Raw genomic sequence first — 19559 nt, forward strand, 5'->3', positions numbered from 1 at the left:
CCCATCTATCCCCCCCCCTCTCTCTCCCCCCCCTCCCCCCCCCCTCTCTCTCTCTCTCTCTCTCTCTCTCTCTCTCTCTCTCTCTCTCTCTCTCTCTCTGCAAAACTGACGAGTGCTTCATGTGCCCAATTGAACCGATCCGTTCTTTTTAGTCGACGAGTTTCAAAAACTTCTCACCCCAGCTCTGTTCAGTACTACTTCATTAGTTATGCGAATTACGCGTCTAATCTGCAACATTCTTCTTATAATCATATTTCAAACCCCTCTGTTCTCCTCCTATCGGAAATTTGTATTAGATGCTAACAAATTCCTCTTTTTTCGCACTGTAGCCAGTCCACATTTTATATCCCTATTACTTCGAACATCAGTTATTTTGCTCCCCAAACAGCAGAACTGATCTACTCCTTTTAGTTTCTCATTTCCTAATGTAATTCCCTCAGCATATCGTGATACAATTAAACTGTGTGCCATTACGCTGCTTCACATGCACATTTAAATTACAGGCGCACTTAGTTAGTTCAGTATTCTCGTCGTGCAAGCTCTCCGCCGTTCTTTTCGTAGCTGCTTATTATGCATTTATCTGGGTATCATCAGTCAGCTGTTTACTTCTTCTTGTCCCATTCCAAGTCACGGTCCTTTCTTAAGCATCCTTCCACATAATGCGGCCGCTGTCGTTCAGTTCTTGCAGGAAACTCTTTTTTTCCTCCTGTTTCAAATATTTGATTTTCCTCCACGTTCACCACCACCACCTCCACCTAAACACGGCTGCTCTCGGTCGTTAAGTGAAGGCCGTCGGCCACTGCATCGTACGTGGTGAAATTTGGTATTCTCGTCACACTCTGGACACTGTGGTTCACGGAATATTGAATTCTCTAATGGTTTCCGAAATGAAAAGTTCCATGGGTCTGGCTCGAACTGCCATTCCGCGTTCAAAGTCTGGTAATTCTCGTCGTGCGGCCACAATAACGTCGGAAACCTTTCCACATCAATCGCCTGAGTACCACTGACAGCTCCATTGCCGTTGCCTAGTCGGATGGGCTCAGGGCCCCTGTCTTCTCAAGGCCCGGGACTATACAGTCTCTCTCCTTGTATCGGATATGTGGGTTTTGGTTGAGGGGACGAGCTCGTTGGCAGATGGTGAAATGTTATTTGCGAGTTATATCGTGAAGGTGCGGTTTAGGAGCATCGAGCATACGCGGGAATTCGGATCGGGGGTCAGGAGGGATTGTTCCTAGGAATTGGATGAGGTCTTATGGGGAGGTTTGGGAACGTTGAAGAATTTGTGGGGTTTTAGGAATGTTATGAACATTGTGTATCTGAGTGTTTAGAAGGAATTGGGGGCCATCCACAGCTATTATTAGGAATATTTTTTGGGGTGTTTCGTCTTTCATCGTATGCGTGTCGGTGGTCATCAACCAGATTTCGAAGCCGCCAGTTATTACTGGAAGTATCAATGTTTTGAGCATCATGAATTTCGTCTTAAATGATAATCCGTTTCCTTTGGTTAGTGGATACAGATGACAGATAAGCCCTTGACCCTTATTACAGATATGCCCTGCATGTTCTTGAAAGGTTAGTCTGTAGTCAGATTTCGAGGTATTTGATAGGTACGTTGTTTTTATCGAGTGATGGATGACATTCTGTGGTATGCTTTTGTAGGTAAAAATGATGACCTGCGTTTTGTCGGCGTTTATTGTTATTTTCCATGCCGAGCCTAGTGATGAACATCGTCTAGGTGTTGCGGGAGCTTCATAGCTATGTTTGGAACGTTGCTACTACTTTTATACATCTCCGTGCCATCGGCAAAGAAGGCAAGATGGCTCCCCATCTGCTGGGCATGTCACTTGTTTACACTGAGTATAAGGTGGGACCCATAATGGAACCATGCGGCATCCCTGCAGCTGCGCTAATGCATTGCCCTTCTGTACCTTGTGTACGCGACGCCACCGCAATCTTTGCATTGTGAGGCTACTACAGCTGCGCGATTCGAGCAGACACATACTTCACGCTGAGATAGACTACGTTGCGAAACGTGCTGCCAGGCAGTGCGCATGCGCAGCGGGCAGGGGCCGAAAGTCATTGGCCAGATCATTTACTTCCGGTGCCTCAAAGTTTTACGACACGAAATTGTCAGTGGCATGTGATTTTAGGTTAGGTGGCGCATTTCAGCAAACACAACATAAAAGTGGGGAAATTTAGAAAGTTGGTAGCTTATGGCAAGTTATGCTATGCGTAGATGATGATTGCGAGACGTTAAACATTTTTTTCTGTATCCCGTTGGTAACGAGTGGATTTTCCTAATTTTGGAGTGCTGGATTCACTGGCAATTCCATCATAGATATACGGCAGAACCAAAAACAATACTAGTAAACATAAAAGGAATTAAAATGAACAAGAAATACCTATCGTTTTATAATCATTACAGGGCAATACGGCAGGCGAGACAATCTTTCGTGCTGTAGCAGTGAAAGACTTAATGGTGTCGGTCTCACTGAGCAAAATAATTCAGTAAGGAAAGCAAGATTAATAGAGAACTCTATCTGCAGTTAGAAAATGCTTTATATGCTCTGAGGTCAGTATGAAGCCACCCGGAAGATACAGACGTTACAGCCAGCATATATAGCACAGCTGCACAAATACGGAAGTTACTTAAAGAATACAGTGTGGAGTCAGTTGCGAAAAGCTTTGATGTCTGAGAAATTTTAACTTCCGAAACTATTGGTATCACAAATATCTTAGGGCGAGGGGGGGGGGGGGGGGCGCGGAGTTAGGAAAGCGACGTGGATACTGTAGGGACGAATGAAAAACAAACTCAGTGATCTCGTTCCAGTTCCGACGATAATCATTCTCGCATTCAGTATCTTCATTCCTTACGGGGTTTTTGAAGTGTGTTAAGGTGATCCGTGAATTGTTCTGGAGTCATTCTTACGCTGACTGAGTACCTCCTGAGTCTTCGCTAATATGTTGTTTTAACTTCTTCGCTGAACACTACAGCTGTCCTCTTCTATATCCAATCACGAATCCAAACATCTTTGTTGTTTCTCTTCTCATCTGTACTGATTTCAGAGAAGCGTGAATTAAACCACTACTAATTTGCCCAGTTTTTATTTCTAGTTGGATAATTACGCTGTGGCATTCACAAAATGTTGAAACTGAAATGAACTAGCGCGCAACGTTGGTTTCAAGAAAAGAATTTCGGGATCTGTTGTCTCTGTGTGAACTCGTCTTCTGACTTCCGATACCGTGACTTTCAACCACTCCACGCTGCTTCAGAAATAACAAAAGAAACGCGAAGCGACAACTCTCGAAACATGAATAAAAACGAAATGCGCCTGTGGCAAAATTGCCGGTGGTGCCCCTCCTGGGGAGTTCACCGACCCAGTGCAAGTCTGTCTGACGCTACTGCAGGGACTTGATCGTCGATGGTGAAATAACATCCACACGCACGCAGTCGCGAGCGGAGGAAATCCCTTACTCGACAGGGAATCTAACCCGGAACACTGTATTTGAGTCAGCAAAGGTAAATAGAGACCCCGAGCTGCTCGCTGGCGAAACATAAGCAAATTAGTATGCACACGTCGGTGGATAAAACGACAGTGCAGTGCAGTATAGTATTAGAGTGTGTGGCTTGGCTTCTCATTAGCACATTTCCAGGCAAGTTGACCCCACTCGGAGTTATCACTTCCACAACAAACTGAAATTTTGATGCTTCTCAGTAAAATTTTTTATGTTTTCCACCCTCGTCATTAACTAAAATCTTCCGGCAGGCCCCCCCCCCCCCCACTTCTCTCTCTCTCTCTCTCTCTCTCTCTCTCTCTCGATCGATCGATCGATCGATCCCCACCCAGCTCGTCCTTCGCCGCCCTCTTCACCTTGTGCCATCGATCTTCCCCAGCATTAACGTCTTTTCTTCATTCTTCTCATAATGTGCCTATGCCTATTTTTATTCATTGTCAGGCCTCCCATGAGCAGTCTGGTTATAAGCTGCAGGGCACGAACTGATATTCCCAAGTGGGGTTGCCATACGTCCAGGTATATCGAAACCGTCACGGTTATAGACCTTCCTGTCCCGACATCCCACCAAGACCCAATTTTGTCCCGATTTTACAAAATACTGTTACGAGCTTGGCCCCAGTACTGAAGTAACGCAAACTAAAGCATAAGCAGCATCATTTAGTTTTATTTATGTCGACAAGTTCACGTTGACAAGGTTGCCGTCCCGGCCGAGTGGTTCTAGGCGCTTCAGCCCGGAACCGCGCTGCTGCTACGGTCGCAGGTTCGAATCCTGCCTCGGACATGGCTGTATGTGATGTCCTTAGGTTCAAGTAGATCTAAGTCTAGGGGACTGATGACCTCTGATGTTAAGCCCCATAGTGCTTAAAGCCATTCGAACCATTTTGACACGGTCGTCTCACAGATGGTGTTAAATGTTTGCGTACCCTGTATCGACGATGCAAACATCTTCCAGATCAAGAGCAATCATTCGCGAAAATACCAGATCTGAGAGGACGATTCTGTATAGGGCGTGAAATGTATAGTGACGTGCGCTTTTCGGTGATTGTACTGTAAAGCTGTATGCCGCAATGTATCCTGACGGCCAAGTTGCCACAAGTAGCCTACAGCCAGGAACAAAGCTACACCGATCGTTAAAAATATTCCCGCACCATACTTCGTGTCAGAATGCATAAAACAGTTGAAAGAAGTTTCATTTTACTGCGAGGCACCGACGAATGGGACCACAAGGCAGAAAATATGCTTCCTTTAGTTGTTCAGTACTTTACCGAAACTGACGGAATCCAGCAGAATAACGAAACATCGGAGACAATTGCAAAGATTTGTCTAGATACTTCACAACTGCAAATTCCATGACATAAATTAATCCCCTTTTGTGTTGACAGTATCAGTACCAACTTCGGACGGCTTCACCGACGCGGCTAGCGGAATGTTTTTCACCAAATGCCCTCCCCGTATTCTCCACAATACTATATCCATCAATGTTGGAGTCTTAACTAGAACTAATCTAGAACTAATCGTCGTGAAAATATCTAATAATTTTTCACTATACACGATAGGGACCGAGAAGTTGAAAGAGTACTGCTTATATGTTGTCGATCATCAGACTCTACTATATCACTCAAAAATAATTGACTGTCGTTAATCTGCAGTTGAGAGAATTCCATTAAAACAGTTTTTTGACGCCATCGGGCCAGCTAAAATCATTTCAGATTTTTCATTATTCCGATAAGTGAAATATACTTCATGTTTCTGCAGTCAGAGTTGGCTTTGAAAAACAAAAATGCAAAAAGCGTGGAACAGAATAAAGCCAGTTGAAATACGAACTACAGTAATCGGCACACAAAGATATCTGCATGAAAGGAAGGCTGCCAGTTTTTTTTTGCAAGCAAAAACCAAGATGAATTTGAACAAATCAGTGAATAAGAAACCTAACGAAAATATATTTAATTTGATTTCGATATCTGAGGAAGAGACAGTGGCTTCCTAATCTAAAGCATTTGATTACTTAGAGAAATGGGCTATTTTCTTTCAGTAAATGCCAAATATTTGCTTGGATGACGCTACATAAAGCCCCAATTGGGTGGTGATTTGACGACACTTTTATATAACTGTTTAATATATGAAGAGCTCCTTAGAAACTAAGAGTGACTCGGAAGAATGGAAGTCTCAACACTTTGTGGAAGAAAGGTGAATTTACGTTCTTTAGGAAAACCAAAAATCCCGAACGCAAATGCAGACTACTTCAATAAATGCAATATTTGCCTTCTATTCCCGCACACATCGCCAGTGTGTGGAAAGAGTATTTCCGCTGATGTCAGCCCGTTGGATCGATGAAAGAAATAGACTGCGGCCAAGGACTGTGGAATCAGACTTGGTGCCAGTTTAGCTACAAGATGACTTGCTTCGAGTTATATAAATACGTAAAAAGGGAAAAAAATCTGAAAGATATGAAATCTTCTAAAAAAAATATGGTGTACCAACTACATCTGGCGCTACAAGTCCCATGAAATTGTTCTAAAAACATTAATTACATAAACTTTTTACTTCATTTCCACATCTCCATCTCTGAGTGTCTCAACGTGGTCCCAGCTGTAAATGGCAACCAAACTCCATTTTCACCATCCTCCTTCCTCTGGACCTGATAGCGCTTGTACTTGCTTGTAAATCCAATCACAACTGAAAAAGTATTTATCTTGCTTGCCAGGAAGTCACATTTCCTTACTGTCAAAAAAAGCGACGGCGACAATGCGTCTAAAGAGAAGTAGTGGAAAAGCAACAGTTCTAGGATCAGAGAAACGTAAGAGCTGTTCCCTTCCACAAATTCACCCTGCGTTCTGTGGTTTGAAAACGGATCAGTTCTTCTGTCTGATACTGTTTATCGTAAAATGTAGATACGTTGACAACTACAGCGGAAACCACATAAGACTTGTTTAATCGTAACGTAGGTCTTGATTGCGTTTACATTACGGTACTAATAACTCAAGAGTGGCATAAATGTAGTTACGTTTGTCTTACCCTAAATGCGCGGATTTTGGTACTAGCGACTGCAGCGCATAACAAGTTGTTGTCCGCCATCTTGAAATTTGAAGAAAGTGTAATTCTCCTTTTTAGCGCCATGTCAAAAATCTTTGTCAAAGAAATATGATAGTGTAATACACTATTACAGTACGGCTTTCTGGCGTGTTGTTTGGAGTGTCAAGACAAAATTACAGATCTACTGTTAATTGCGGAATTCGGATGCAGGCGGTGAGAGGTGTTTTGGTCATGCTGTGGAGTGTGTGTGAGCTGCTATGCTGTCATTGCTAGTTACTTAATACAGATATATTCTGACATGTCAAGGTACCCCGTTACCTCATTTACACGTTTAGCACTGATTTAAGAAGATAGTTGCGCGTCCGATGTGAACACATACCGTTGTGTGTGAATTGTGTAGTGGCATCGTCGGCGGTGTCAGCCAGAATCGTACTGTGAATTGTAGACTGCGACAAGACTGTGTGCTCGTGGTATTAAATTGTATAATGTTCCTGGCTGGAGGCAGTGTTGAGCATGCCTGTGGCGAGGCCTCCCCGTAGCCGGTGGAGTCGCCCCCCTTGCGGCACTCGACTTGTTCCCCCATTTGCCCCGGCGGGCGTTTCCCCCTCCCCTCCGCGCGTCCACAACCGCCCGAGGCGGCTGCCGCGGTACCCACCCGCCGGACAGAGTCGAGGTTGGGCACGCCACGCGAAAGGACGGGCTCGTAGAGTACCATGGTGTCGGACGTTTGGAATTTCTGCACGCGCCTGTCGGATACGCACGTGCGCTGCGACCACTGCGGCCGCGTCATGGTCTACCACGGCACCACCAACCTCCGCGTGCACATCGGCCGCCACTTCGGCTTCAAGCCGCAACGCGACGAGTACGGACGGATCGACAAGGCGAGCATCAAACGTGAGTAGCGTCGCCGGCGGCGGCAGTAGCAGGCGCTACCGGTATCGACCGCACGCGCGTCGCGCCATGCCCCGCCCCCGGACGACGACGACAACGCCGCCGCCGCTTCCGCTGCGCTGTTGCCGCGATTACCTTCGTATGCCACGCCCTGTCAGCGTCTCTTAGCCGAAACGTCGGCAGGTGGCCGATCAGAAAACAGTCTCCATAAACAAGGACGCCAAACACGCAGACGTGAAAAGCAGCGCAGGATAATTAACGACGGCTGTGCTCTCCGCAGGACCAGTAGCAGCGTTCACTTTCTGTACACTACGCGCTCCTCACTCTCGCTGTCCCATCCCTCTGCCGCCTCCCGTGGCTCAATACCGCATGCGAGTACCCTACGGTCCCCACCACCACTCGCTGCCGGATACCGGTTTCATTTTTGTTTCGGTGCGGCGCAGACCTCGCGCATGCGCCGTTGCTTCTGTGCGCGTGGTATGACGCGACGCATCTGCGCAACGATTCGTCAACGCACTGCGTTTTCTTCCGGTAGCCATTGTATCCGGGAATGTGTGAAAGTGCAATGGGCCGTCTCAGGAGGAACCCTGTACGGCAGTTCTTCGTCTATGACGGTAGAACGAATAGGTCGGCCTGCCAGATCGGTGACTGTAACAAGATCCTTAAGGTAAGGTCACATCATGTTTGACGTGCCGGAATTGTATGCACGAAGATGGCAGCAGCTCTGCTGTGAACTTGTATGATACGGCTGGCCGTGAAAACTGATTACGTTCTTGTGAGTAGAGCACATAGCTACTGAATTGAGCTGGGAAACTCGTTTTTAGTGGAAGTTTGTGCTTTGAAGCTATCACCTGTCATGGTGTTTGCCGCCATGACTCGGAATATGTTTGTTTATGCATCGTCAGTGAGTTTTAATTATAACAAGAAGTTATACTGAAATTAAGCATATACTTTTACGGTTATGTACGGCTATTCAAACGATATTTACAGTGTATTATAATCAAAATTTGCCGTTGTTAGACTTTTCGAACGTGACTAGTATCGGCCAGTCTCACTCATTACACCATGCTGACCCCTCCCTCTCCTTTCTCACCAGAAGTGCTCAGTTTGCACCTAGTCGTTTGTTTTTATATTCCTCCAGTTTCCTATTCTTTGTGCAGAAAACCGAATATATTGTGAGTCACCATGTTCTTTTTTCCGCGTGCAGTTTGTGTCATACTCTGCTTCCTTATTATTAGCTGATAGTTTTCGTGCGTCATTGCGTGACCAGCTGCTGCGGGATCTCTCTCTCTCTCTCTCTCTCTCTCTCTCTCTCTCTCTCTCTGACCTACCTGTGTGTTTTACAGTTTGCAGTTCAGTTAAATTTGATTTGGTGTGACATAAATTGATCATTGTGTAGTGCTATTATGGAAAGGAAAAGCAGCAGACTGGGTTTTCTTCAGAGAAGAACCAGGAGACAGAGCAAAGTCAGTTATGCCATCAGTCATATTCAGAGAAGATTCTACAATAAATTAGACAAAAAAATTGCTCACGAAACAATGATCTACCGACGATAGTTACTTTCCAGCAGAGCTGCAACACACAATATAGGTTTTTACAGTAACACTTGCCTCTTCTTCGGGTCAGCGGTGTGAAAATTCTCAGGAAAGTGATCCCAGTATGTCTGCTATGCAGTCTGAAAGTTTTTTCAGTCAAAAATTCAGGCGGATAGAACTCCTAGACTTGGTTATATTGCCTTGAATGTGGTGTGAGGTAACAACGTGCGTTAGTGCAACAACTGATTCTTATACGTAGCCCTTTGCAGAAGATTCAGGTTGTTTTATTTCTAGATTGACTGTATTGCACTAGGATGCAGGATGCCAAGGCTTCTCCGACGCTTCTTTACGGTGTAATTTTCACGTCTGCAAGAGACTGTTTCATTCCTTTAAGATAAAAACTGTGCATCCGAAGCGCGCCCGCGAAAGAAAGAGAGAGAGAGAGAGAGAGAGAGAGAGAGAGAGAGAGAGATTGTCGTTTGTGAGTATAATTTCATGTGGCTTAGTGGACGAATAGACGTCTTTCAGAACGGATGAGATACAGTGGTTGACTGAACTACTTGATTTAATACGAATTCTTGTGTTTCTAATGAAAAGTATCTAGTAATTGCTAGATAATTTATGAAAATTGTCGTCGCTACAGAAAAGATCTGTTTGGGAGTATTTTATTATAAACGGTGACAACAGTAAGTTTGTCATGTGTATCTACTAGCGGAGAAGGAAAAAGCAGGTACGCCTTAGGCTTCTTTTTGATTCTTTTACGGTTATCATAAAGTTTGTACTAATTCATCGAATTACAGTTGTGTGGAATGAGCGGATGTTTTTCTGAAACGTAATTACAAAAAACTTACAGGTAATATCTAACCTACCTTAAACCCAATATAAATATTACCTATCAGGTACCTCAACTATGAAAAGCCATTTGAAAACGAAGCATCACGCAGTTAGTAAACGTACAGCCGCTGCCGTTCCCCCACCCTCTTAAGCCATCGTTATAGTAATGCGACACAGCTATTTCCGCACATTTTTTCTCATGCACTTCCGCATTTTTATATCTGAAGTTTATTGGAACTTTCTACATGTCGAAGCGCGGGGTTACTGCGCAGATGGAAGTGTGCTGGTGGGGTGTGTAGCAAGCCGACAAGTGCCCGTAGCGATTGGATTATTACGCAGTGATCTTTGTCAATCGCCGCGAAAGTTTGTCTTCTCACCGGTCAGTGTACTTTGTGTTGCTGTATAATACTATATTGTACAGTGTTTTTTAGACAAGTTTTGTGGTGCAACGTAAGACTGCAATAATGAAACCAAATAACAAGTCTTATTTGGAACCATTTCGTTGAGATTATTTATTTGAGTGCCAAATGCAAAATCTGTGACAGTATATCCGCGAAAAGGGCGCACGACCACTGCATTTAAGAGTTATCTTAAATCATTACATGCCAAAAAATTTGCAGAGTTCGAGAAGTTAGATGAAAATACCAAACTTCCAGTGGGGGCGAAAAAACAAAGACTTGTCAATATTGATATAACATTGTAGCAGGTACTAAAATATAGTTCGATTATTATATTATAGAGTGAGCTCTGACCGCCGTGGGTGCAAAGCTGTTTTATCATTGCACCAAAGCCTGCAAGTAAATGGTTATTAGGATTCCTCAGACCTAAAGTCTCAACAAATGGATTGTGTGATTACCCACCGGACCTCATCGCGTAATTTTGTCGAGGGTACCTGGTTTCGCAGAGTAATGAATGCTGCTGTTCCAGAGTATAAGTTGGAAGGTGATTTTTTATCATTATAACTTGTACCGCCAGGTTAACCGAGAGCGCTAATGCGCCGCTTCCTGGACTCGGTAGGCGCGCCGCCCACGGATCGAATCCGCCCGGTGTGCCGGCCAGCCTGGATGTGGCTTTTAGACTGTTTTTCACATCCCATTAGGTGAATACCGGGCTGGTACCCACGTTCCGCCTCAGTTACACGACTCGCAGACATATGAATACGTTCGAACTGTTCCATGGATTACACTAATTCCGACCCGGGGGGGGGGGGGGGGGGGGGGGGTACGGGGTGGCTGCAGGAAGGGCATCTGGCCACCCCTTAAAATTAACTTTGCCAATCCGTTCCCAACAATGCCGACCCTGCAAAGCCGTGGGGCAATGCACCAACAAAAGAAAGAAAGAAAGCAGATTCGTTTGATAACTTGTACAATAAGGTGGCAAGAAAAATCAAATTTATTTGAATTTGGAAAAAAAAAAAAATCTTTCACAACTGACTTACGGTGTGATCCACATTCTGGAACTTCATGGCTCTTTGACTTCTCATGGTATTTCAAGATATTGTTAACAAAATTTGAAACGATACTTAAAGAATAGGGCATAAATCACCAAGCAGTGCACTGTATTGTTTGGGATAGGAGATCTAACAGGGTAAAGCATTGCAGTTGTTTGCAATATCGTATCTGATGGTACTGCACATTCACATCGTAAAAGGCAAAGTTACCAAGATGGCGTGTAGATGTAGTAAATCACGAGTGTTACCGTCTGGCATAGTCCCTATTAATTCAGGCAGTCAAGGAAAAAATATTATCTTCATAGTCCCGGATGTTACTGAATTTAGCGTATGTTAAAATGAAAGTCTTAAGTAAGGAACACTTATTTTTTGTTTTGTAAAAAAAAAATTATATATATGTATGTATGTATGTATGTATGTATGTATATGTATGTGTATGTATGTATGTATATATATGTATGTATAATGCTCAAGAGATGCAGCCCTCCAAAGATGACACGGCGCATACCATTCTGACGATGAGAATTTTGGGAAAAATTAGAATGCTGTATCTCTGGAACAGTTCTAAATGTTTTGTTAGAGTTTCTTCTATTTGAAAGATAATTGCTTTATGATTACAAAGACATCCTCCATTTGGACTTATCTGTCAAAGATCTTTTACTATAGCATTGTGAACTTTTATAATTTATGGATTTTTTTTTTTTCAAAAATGCTACCCCAAATTTTTTTTTTTTTTTTTCGCTCTTTTGATTAATACCATACAGTTCTACATTCCTTGAAAAGGAGGTCTTCCTCTGAACTGGTTTGATAAACAATTGATATTTTTTCCAAACATCAAACCTGTTTTTTTACCACATTGTCACATAAAAGGCACATAAAAATCAAAACATAGCTCTCTTTAACATAATTTTAGTTTTGAAAGATGAGTAAGACTCATTTTTCAAGCATTTTAAATGGTTCCAAAATGTATGTGAAAGGTCCAAAGACTTAAAATGTTTCAATTTATACAACTTCTGTGCACTCTGTTTTGTACTGAAATTAGCCAGCCATGAACTAAAAATGTGTTCCACTGCTTCAGAATTTTCCTTTGATATAGAGTGATGCCTTCCTCTTGAACCAATAGGAACTGGAGCACTTACAAACTTCAAAACGTTGTGAACAGGAAGTGAGCACTGATGGTGTTGTTGCTGTCCTTCAGCTGGAAATCTGTATCCAGCAGCTGGTCCATGTAGTAGCATAAAGTTCACTACAAGTTTGTTTAACTCTTAACCAGTGTCTATAAACTCTGCAATACACCAGTCACACACACATGCCACAAACATCCCCCTTCTCAAGTAGTGAATCTGAATATTATCCTCTTGTTTCTGAAGTGTCGGCTGAACGAACGAAATTCTCTTCTTTCTTGCTCTTTAAAGTACATGGCCATCACACTGAGTCCAAAAATGTGTCTTCTGAATTACAGGAGTAGTTTGTTTGGACCATTCTTGTTTTTTCTGGTCATGGAATTCTTTGATTTCCTCTTTGGACAAAAGAATGAGGGCTATGGGTGTGAGAGATTTCACAACTTGTAAAATCCTCAGCATTCTGAATCGCAGCTGTATTTGGTCTGGAAAGATTTGTTTTTTGTAGCATGGTGCTTCAGCAAGCCTCCTACACCATCATAAGGTCTCTTCCCATGAACTGTAGCACTGTATACCCAGTCAGTTGGCACAGGCGACTTCCCCAACTCAAACAGCTGGTAACGATTTTTAAAATGACTAGGAGCACCATCAGAAATAATGATGACCCTCTGTGCCCTGTTTGCAGTTGAAGAATTTTGTGCATTGATAGCAAAGCATGTTCAGAGTCATGTCCTGTGTCATCATTTATAACTGCAATACTTATGGTCTTCTTTTGAAAGTATGTCATTCCTGTGAAAATTGAAACTTGGTCATTACTCCAATGACTTCTTGTGGGAGAATTACAGGCCATTTCTCAGCAAAATCACAGTGAGGCACTAAAGATAGTTTTCTTAATTAGTTTATTTTCCTCCCATGTCACGTATGTAATTCCTGCAGAGTTATCTGCTACGTCTTCCAGGCCAAGTGTCTGTAAAGACGGTCCTCCCTTTCCAACACAATCACCACATTCTTGCAACAAACAAGTCTCTTGCTTTATGTCGAAGACTATTAATGACTTCACATGCCCAACCAAGGTGTCATGTCACATGCTCCATTAAGTTCTTCAAAATTATCACACAATGTTCAAAATTTGTGCAGTACTCACATAAACAGACATCTCTAGGTAGGTATGGAACTACGTTGTAGTGCATACAATTTTGGTTTTCTAATATGTGAAGTTGTATAGTTGCTCTTATAAATTACAAAAGTTTCTTTAATGCTGAGAGTCGTGTACCTCTTCACTTTCACAACTTTTTGATCTTCAACTGTTACAGTTATAGTGCCTCTTTTGTTGGCACTCTGGCGAGAACAGTCCCATACATCTCCCAAATAAAATGACTGCACTATTTGAACTTGAGCTGTTTCTACAGGATGACCATAATGTGGATCTGCTGTTCCAAAGACTCCTTTTACAGACCTCAAATTTCTTGATTCGTGTTCCATGTACTTTGATACTGCTGGAACGTGGTTCAAAATTGTTTTCTTTGAAAATGTCTCTGAAATAATAGTTAAAACTTGGACCTTTTCACTGTAGGATGCACAAATTCAGCAGCTGAATTGATATTCGTGAAAAATTCCTGGCATTCGTCAAATGAGAACCTGAACAAAGTCTGTCTGTCTCTTATATATCACTCATTTATGGATATGCAAATAGTCAGCACACTTCACTCTCCTGTGGCCCCAGTCAGAAGACATTTCAAACAGTCCTTTTCTTGAAACACACTGGCAAATTCCTTATGGAAGCACAGAACTCACTGTATGGTCTCAGATTTCTTAGAAGCCTCTTCAGTAAACAATTAAAGTGGATGCTCTCTATTACAGAGAATGTCGTTCTACCTATCTACATGGTACTAGTCAACAGAAAAAAATCTAACTTTTCTGCATTGGCATTTTTCAAAAAAATGTCTGTAAATTATAAAAAAAAATTCAAAAGGTGGCAGTTAAAGAACTTTGACAGATATGTCCAAACAGAGGACACCATTGTAATCATAAAGCAATTATCTTTCAAATAAAAAAACTCTAACAAAATATCTAGAATTACAGCATTTTAAAAATATTTCTGAAATTTGCAGTGCCAATTTTGGAGGCCTGTATCTCGGGGTAGGAATTTTTTTTTCGAAGAAAACAAAAAAAAGTGTTTCTTGCTTGCTCCTGAATTTTAACGTGCTAAATTCAATAAAATCAGAGAATCTGAAGGTAACCCCCCCCCCCCCCCCCCTCAAGATGATTGCAAACCTACTAGAAATAAAAGGTGCCAATTTAAAATTTAAAATCAGCCATCAATAAGTTGTGGCTTAATCACAGAATCACAATTGGGAACATTGTTACAAATGTTAAGATTAATGTTAAATATGAATGAAATTCAACGACTAACGAAAAAGACAATCTGCTTTTGATGCTACACCCAAACCTACTGGAGTACAAAAAGGAAAAAGACTTCCTCTAATAGATGATCCATTAAGGTGGTGGAAATAAAGTGGACACAAGTACCACCATCTGTTGCTACTAGCTCACTAGCATTTGTCAGTTGCTCCTAGTAGTGTAACAAGTGAACAATTACTCAGTGGCGCTAATAATAATAATAATAATAATAATAATAATAATAATAATAATAATAATATTGTTCTGTGTTGTATGTGTCATTAATTTCTGTTTAATGACTGAAGTTAATATTTTGTGTATTGTTGGTAGGCATGTTATGGGGCGATATTTAGCTGGGTTCGCTGTGTCTGCTTGATCTTTAGGTTTCAGATATGTTATTCCGTGTGTAAGTGTATCAGGGAATGTGTATGGGCCTGCAATGTAAAGACAATCGATAACGCACACATTAAAATAAACACTCCACCAAACATAACAGACATGGAACACTTCTGGAGCAACATATGGTCAAACCCGGTACAACATAACAGGCATGCACGGTGGATACAAGCAGAAACAGACACATATAAGATGATACCACAAATGCCTGAAGTGATAATTTTGCAACATGAAGTCACCCAAGCAATTAATTCTACTCACAATTGGAAAGCCCCTGGAAATGATAAAATAGCAAATTTCTGGTTAAAGAAGTTCACCTCAACACATTCACATCTAACTAAATTATTTAACAGTTACATTGCAGACCCATACACATTCCCTGATACACTTACACACGGAATAACATATCTGAAACCTAAAGATCAAGCAGACACAGCGAACCCAGCTAAATATCGCCCCATAACATGCCTACCAACAATATACAAAATATTAACTTCAGTCATTAAACAGAAATTAATGACACATGCAACACAGAACAAAATTATAAATGAAGAACAAAAAGGCTGTTGCAAAGGAGCACGAGGATGTAAAGAGCAACTGATAATAGATGCAGAGGTGACATATCAAGCTAAAACTAAACAAAGGTCGCTACACTACGCATACATTGATTACCAAAAAGCTTTTGATAGTGTAGCCCACTCATGGTTACTACAAATATTGGAAATATACAAAGTAGATCCTAAATTGATACAGTTCCTAAACATAGTAATGAAAAATTGGAAAACCACACTTAATATCCAAACAAATTCAAATAATATCACATCACAGCCAATACAGATTAAGCGTGGAATATACCAAGGAGACTCATTAAGTCCTTTCTGGTTCTGCCTTGCTCTGAACCCACTATCCAACATGCTAAATAATACAAATTATTGATACAATATTACTGGAACATACCCACACAAAATCACACATTTGCTATACATGGATGATCTAAAACTACTGGCAGCAACAAATCAACAACTCAACCAATTACTAAAGATAACAGAAGGATTCAGCAATGATATAAGTATGGCTTTTGGAACAGACAAATGTAAGAAAAATAGCATAGTCAAGGGAAGACATACTAAACAAGAAGATTACATATTGGATAACCACAGCGACTGCATAGAAGCGATGGAAAAAACGGATGCCTATAAATATCTAGGATACAGACAAAAAATAGGAATAGATAGTACAAATATCAAAGAAGAACTAAAAGAAAAATATAGACAAAGACTAACAAAAATACTGAAAACAGAATTGACGGCAAGAAACAAGACAAAAGCTATAAATACCTATGCCATACCAATATTGACCTACTCATTTGGAGTAGTGAAATGGAGTAACACAGACCTAGAAGCACTCAATACACTTACACGTTCACAATGCCACAAATATAGAATACATCACATACATTCAGCAACAGAAAGATTCACATTAAGCAGAAAGGAAGGAGGAAGGGGATTCATCGACATAAAAAACCTACATTATGGACAGGTAGACAATTTAAGAAAATTCTTTCTAGAACGAGCAGAAAGTAGCAAAATACACAAAGCAATCACTCATGTAAATACATCGGCTACACCACTGCAATTTCATAACCACTTCTACAACCCTTTAGATCACATAACATCAACAGACATGAAGAAAGTAAATTGGAAAAAGAAAACACTACATGGCAAGCACCCGTATCATCTAACACAGCCACACATCGATCAAGACGCATCCAACACATGGCTAAGAAAAGGCAATATATACAGTGAGGCAGAAGGATTCATGATTGCAATACAGGATCAAACAATAAACACCAGGTATTACAGCAAGCATATTATTAAAGATCCCAATACCACAACGGATAAATGCAGACTTTGTAAACAACAAATAGAAACAGTAGATCACATCACAAGCGGATGTACAATACTAGCAAATACAGAATACCCCAGAAGACATGACAATGTCGCAAAAATAATACATCAACAGCTTGCCTTACAACATAAACTTTTAAAACAACACGTTCCTACATACAAGTATACACCACAAAATGTACTGGAGAATGATGAATACAAATTATACTGGAACAGAACCATTATAACAGATAAAACAACGCCACATAACAAACCTGACATCATACTCACCAATAAAAAGAAGAAATTAACACAACTAATCGAAATATCTATACCCAATACAACAAATATACAAAAGAAAACAGGAGAAAAAATTGAAAAATACATCCAACTGGCTGAGGAAGTCAAAGACATGTGGCATCAGGATAAAGTTGACATCATACCAATTATACTATCAACTACAGGAGTCATACCACACAATATCCACCAGTACATCAATGCAATACAGCTACATCCAAACATATATATACAGCTACAGAAATCCGTAATTATTGATACATGTTCAATTACCTGAAAGTTCCTAAATGCAGTATAACATATACCACACAGTTAAAAGGAAGTCACGCTTGATCAAGGTCCTGAGGTCTGAGAAAGGAAAAAAGATAATAATAATAATAATAATAATAGTGTGACTGAACTTGTTCAGAAAAGATTTTTCATTGAAGCAGGGATTTTTCTTTGGCCAGCACATTTTTGAAAGAGGTGCATTGTTGATAGTAATATATGCACCGATCTAAATTTCAATGATTGTTACAAAAGTAAAATGTTTTCATTTTTTGTAAAAGATTCATGCACTGTTTTCAGTCTATATTTACCGTATTACGTCAGGAGTAAATGGAAACTAATCACATTATGAACTAGGAATGGATTTGCCAGTAGAGATAACTATAAACAAACACTGTTCTATCATTTATGAACATTCACCTGAATAATTATAACAGTGTTTTACGGTAACCTAAACAACAGATTATAAAAACTTTGAAATGAGCTGTTTTTGAAAGGAATTTATCAAATAACATTAAAACTGAAATGGTGGGTAACACACTTCATGTCAGTACACATGAACAGAACACACACACAAAAATGTATAGCTGAGCTTTTCTCCTCATTTTATGTTGACAGACCCAGACATAAATCTGTCAGTAGGTAGTAGTCTGTCAGTAAATGCCTTGGCAAACCCACCAAATGAATGTTGTTTAGTACAGCCAGTAGCGAACCTGACAATACTTTGCTCCTCCACCCCCCGCTCTCCCACTGTCTGTGCATCACCTCCTCCTCCTCTCTAATGTTTAACTGAGTATTGTGTAAAAAAAATTTGAAGTAACTTGGTTAAGTAATCATCAATATTTTTGGCAACAATGTTAAATGGTGACTTATCTGTGTGTAGTATAGTTTTCCACTTGTGTAGTATAGATTTCCACTAGTCATAGACTGACATGGCTAACATCATTGTCAAATATCAAATTGTCACTTTGACGGGGTAATTAGTGATCTGTATGGATTTTTGTATGGGAGGTACAAAAACTGTAGTGAACGACTGATAAACTTTGGCGTCTCCATCCAAGTATTTATGGTGATTCAACAAAGTGTCCCTGGGTAGGTAATATTCAAAATCGATTGACTCTGAACTACCCCACTGTATTAAATTTTCTGTATGTCTCTTTGTTCCTGTTACCTGGCTAGATGGTGAAATAAAACTTTTATCCGTTATGGCTGTGGTGGCCCAATGCAGCTATGAGAAATAAATGTTTTCAGAAATTACTTCAACCAGTCATCTTTTGTGACTGTTCAATTCTTATTACAACAAGACAAGTCATAGTGGCTCACCATGAGATGCCCCGAATGTGGCAAGGTACCAGGAATTATTTACTCGAAAGGATGATTTAAGGTGTTACTTAAAGTTGTCAGCATCGAGTTCAGTCCTATTGCACATGTCACACTATAGAACAGTTCCCTTCCTACCTGCTGTGGCATTCATTTGTCAACAAACTCTAGTGTACTTATTGATCTGTGGTAGAGGAAGTGTTTTTAGAGATATTGTTGAGTAAGGAAAGTAACAAATAATTTACATAAAGGGTATGTGTTCAGTATTGTTAATGCATATAGTCCAAAATTTAGTCATTAGTAGTTGTCATACATGTTTCTAGTAATGGTATACTTATTTATTGACATTTGGATTTCCAAGAGACTGGTCTACTGGGGCAGTTATTTACATTAGGTACATTAAAAAATTTATTGTTAAAATATCACTAATGACATTCTGCAACTTATAGAAGGCATGTGATTCTGTCATTCTTAATTTTTCTATGAGAGATAAATATAAAAGGTTAGAAGATGTGAATCTGCAACCAAGTATGGAGTGACAAGTTGTAAAACAAAGAGTCTATCCATGAATACTGATCAAGATGATTGTTGACAAGTTGTTTACAGGGAAATG

At 40.7% G+C, this 19559-nt stretch overlaps 1 protein-coding gene across 17 annotated transcripts in view; it reads left to right on the plus strand.

The window, feature by feature from the left end:
* LOC126419898 (protein bric-a-brac 1-like) overlaps nt 1–19559 on the plus strand; it is a 459260-nt gene that overhangs the window by 407825 nt on the left and 31876 nt on the right. Inside the window, exon 1 of one of the 17 annotated variants that reach the window (XM_050087178.1) lies at nt 7247–7443. The exons of 15 other annotated variants lie outside the window; for them this stretch is intronic. In XM_050087178.1, coding sequence (XP_049943135.1) covers nt 7263–7443 — 181 coding nt within the window. In that variant the 5' untranslated portion in view covers nt 7247–7262. Of the gene's footprint in view, nt 1–7246; nt 7444–7934; nt 8108–19559 lie in introns of those variants that run through there. One more of the 17 variants, XM_050087177.1, reaches the window with a different exon arrangement.

The sequence above is a fragment of the Schistocerca serialis genome, chromosome 9, assembly GCF_023864345.2.
Source record: "Schistocerca serialis cubense isolate TAMUIC-IGC-003099 chromosome 9, iqSchSeri2.2, whole genome shotgun sequence".
Classification (NCBI taxonomy): Eukaryota; Metazoa; Arthropoda; class Insecta; order Orthoptera; family Acrididae; genus Schistocerca; species Schistocerca serialis.